Raw genomic sequence first — 3,502 nt, forward strand, 5'->3', positions numbered from 1 at the left:
CTAAGTTAACCCAGGAGACTTGAACAAAATGTGTGGTGTGAACTAAATGTGAGAAAGGGTGACTTGTTACCTTAGTCACTTCCAAGGGAGTTTCCAGATTGACTGTTCTGTCAAGTGAGAGTGAAGAGAAAAACTAAGCTTAACAAAGCCTGATGGTTACAGCAGAGTCTAATAAAACTTTCAGAAAAGTGCCACCAGATATTTAATTGGGAGGGTGAGGAGAGTGAGGTCATTTAATGAGAATTTGATTTGAGCTTCTATATATTAATAAAAAGCTGTATTGATGCAATGTCACTGTCATTCAATTTTTTCTTCATATTTTAGGGGTAGTGAATAAGTATCAAATCAACGGACTTCAGGCTTGGATCATTACCCATGTGCTTTGGTTTGCAAATGCCTATTACTTCCACTGGTTCTCACCCACCATCATTTTTGACAACTGGATTCCTCTCCTGTGGTGTGCCAATATCCTGGGATACGCAGTTTCCACATTTGCAATGATTAAGGGCTACTTTTTCCCTACCAATGCTGCAGACTGGTATGTGATTTTTTTAATAGACAATACTACGTAATTGGACATATAAATTGAATACTGCACAGAATAATAATGACAGAATATATTTTACTGGCACAGATAGATAGGCCAATATATGACCGTGATTCTTTACTTCGTTAGCACCATCCTCTGTGTTTCATGCTACGTGCCATGTGACTGGCAGCCTCAGTGTCGCAGATACATCCATCCTATTTGTGACAAATAAGTAAGGTTACAGTTAAGACTGTTCAAAAGTGTTACCAAGAATAAACTAGGGTACCTCTGAAAATAAAATTTCTCTCTACTAATGTAATGCTTTGGTTGAGTCAGTTTGTGTTATCTTGACCAGCATTACATGGTTTCATGATTTTTATTATCATTACGTGAAGTGCCTTGGGAAATAATCTGAAATGTGTAGTCAGAATAGTAACTACCTGTATTTGTGTATAACTGTGTACATTTCTAATTTTCATGCTTTCTAGCAAATTCACTGGCAACTTCTTTTATGACTATATGATGGGGATTGAATTTAACCCTCGAATAGGAAAGTGGTTTGATTTCAAGCTCTTCTTCAATGGACGCCCTGGTATTGTAGCCTGGACTCTGATTAACCTTTCCTATGCTGCTAAACAACAGGAGCTGTATGGTCAAGTAACCAACTCCATGATCCTTGTTAATGTTCTTCAGGTAAATTCACAGGAGGGAAATGAGAAAACAATTGGAAATAAACTATTATTAATGTAGAAAAAACTCCTTGCCTTGAAATTGAAATTATACAATTTTTCCTGGTCTGAACAACCTCATTCAGTGATGATGCACTGGGACTTGCTTCTTTGGACGCTTGTATTCATTCAGAGTGCCACTGTAAATACTCTGCTGTGCTCAGAGTGCCACCAGCAGCGTGGTCATGTCTGCACCAGCTTAAATTAAGAGATACTTTTCTGAGCCTATGTTCTATGTTCTGAGCCTATGATCAGGATAACCTGATCTTCTTCTCTTTGGATTCAATGACAAATTTCATGGCTTTAGTTTGAGCAAGACTGGGCAGGTTTGGTTGTTTTGGTTTTTTTTCTGAGGGCAGCACTGCACCTAACTTTTTTTTTTCACTTTATATGTGTGTGAGACATGCAGAACTACAGATGTCTCCACACCTAAAAATAATCAAGTTCTTGCTACTGAAGAGACCCCAAAGTAACACGTACAGATAGTAAATTGGATTTATTAGTTAATATGTGTAAATGGGAGCCTGCTTATGTAAGCGCATGACTCTTTCAGCTGAGGAGAGGTAGGGGTGGTCAAATGTGAGTACACTTCCTTGCAGTAGCACACTTGCCTTAGTTATCTTGGTTAATGTTTCTTTACATTACTTACTGCTTTAGCTATATAGATGCAGTATATTTGTGTCGTATTACTTGTAATACCCTATTTTTGAGGTGTTAAAATAAAAACAGAAGTAAGTTTTGAGATCTTATCACAAGACAGCACAGAAAGATTAGGCTGATGCTGTTAAACAGGATAACTGTTGACAGCGCTCTGTTATTAACGTGAAACTATTCTGTTTCAGGGTATTTATGTTTTGGACTTCTTCTGGAATGAAGCCTGGTACTTGAAAACCATTGATATCTGCCACGATCACTTTGGATGGTACTTGGGCTGGGGAGACTGTGTTTGGCTGCCTTACCTCTATACTTTGCAGGTAAAGATGTGGTACAATACATGTTTGGGCTAAAAGGAAAAAACTTTCCAGAAACATTCGCCCCAGCAGTTTGTTTTGTACCTTAAATTGTTTCTAGGCAGTTTGAATACTGACTAACCATTACAACATCCTTTGTAAGGATTCACTTGTAGGAAAGCTTGCTGTCTATCCATGCAATTGACATATTTTCCTCTTCTCCCATTCTTTTGTGCACTTTTGTCACTCTCTATTGTGTCTGTAAATTTTTCAGTCCCTTTTTGTACTCCTGCATGTTGAGGATTTTTTTTTGGTGGGTGGTTTGTTTGTTTTGTTTTTTTTTTTTAATTCTGTCCCGGTTGGTCTGCACCCTTGCAACTTCTCTGTTCTTGTTCCACCTAAGAAATACAACTTCAGAGAGAGAGAGGGAGGGGGGCTGAAGAGAGAGAGAACGTAGGATGCAGAGTTTTCTGAAAATTTTCCATGGTTTTACTGGCAGGGTGGATTTTTCTGTTCTTTCTACTCATCTGTTCTGGGTCACTGCAGGTCAAGGAATTAGTCTGGCATCCTGAGCATATCACTGATTGTTTCTTTTTCTGTTCCCCAGGGTTTGTATTTGGTTTACCACCCTGTCCATCTGGGCTCAGCTAGTACCATAGGGATCCTGATGTTGGGCTTGATTGGCTATTACATCTTCAGAGTGACCAACCACCAGAAGGACCTCTTCCGCCGTACAAATGGCAATTGCAAGATATGGGGGAAGAAACCAGAGTATATTGAGTGCTCCTATATGTCTGTGGATGGGACCAAGTACTACAGCAAGCTGCTGACCTCAGGATTCTGGGGGTGGGCACGCCACTTCAACTACACAGGAGATTTGATGGGCTCCCTGGCCTATTGCCTGACTTGCGGGTTTGAACACATCTTGCCTTACTTTTACATTGTTTATATGACTATTCTGCTAACCCACCGTTGCTTTAGGGATGAACACCGTTGTTTCAGCAAATACGGGAAGGACTGGAAGCGCTACACTGCTGCAGTGCCTTACCGGCTCATCCCAGGAATTTTTTAAGGCTAACACAGAATCCAGAGGAAAGAAAAAAGAAACTGTTTTTGGAAGTGAAGAGAGGTTATCCACATAGTGAAACTAACAAAAACACTTTTTGAAGGACACTCATGGTTCTGAAGGAGAAAAGGTGGCTGGATGATAATCCTTGCTGTACTGAAGGAACATGCAGGCAGACTATTTAAAGTAAATTAAATGAGGCACTGCCATGGCCTGTTTTCAGAAGACT

General features: G+C 39.8%; 1 protein-coding gene across 1 annotated transcript in view; it reads left to right on the forward strand.

Moving 5' to 3' along the window:
* Positions 1–3,492, forward strand: part of DHCR7 (7-dehydrocholesterol reductase) — a 5,855-nt gene extending 2,363 nt beyond the window's left edge. The window contains exons 4-7 of the mRNA XM_010076325.1: positions 325–538; positions 1,018–1,222; positions 2,100–2,231; positions 2,815–3,492. Of these exons, the coding sequence (XP_010074627.1) occupies positions 325–538; positions 1,018–1,222; positions 2,100–2,231; positions 2,815–3,279 (1,016 nt within the window). The 3' untranslated portion in view covers positions 3,280–3,492. The remainder of the gene's footprint in view (positions 1–324; positions 539–1,017; positions 1,223–2,099; positions 2,232–2,814) is intronic.
* Positions 3,493–3,502: the final 10 nt, after the last annotated feature.

Source organism: Pterocles gutturalis, unplaced genomic scaffold, assembly GCF_000699245.1.
Source record: "Pterocles gutturalis isolate BGI_N339 unplaced genomic scaffold, ASM69924v1 scaffold45316, whole genome shotgun sequence".
In the NCBI taxonomy this organism is placed as follows: domain Eukaryota; kingdom Metazoa; phylum Chordata; class Aves; order Pterocliformes; family Pteroclidae; genus Pterocles; species Pterocles gutturalis.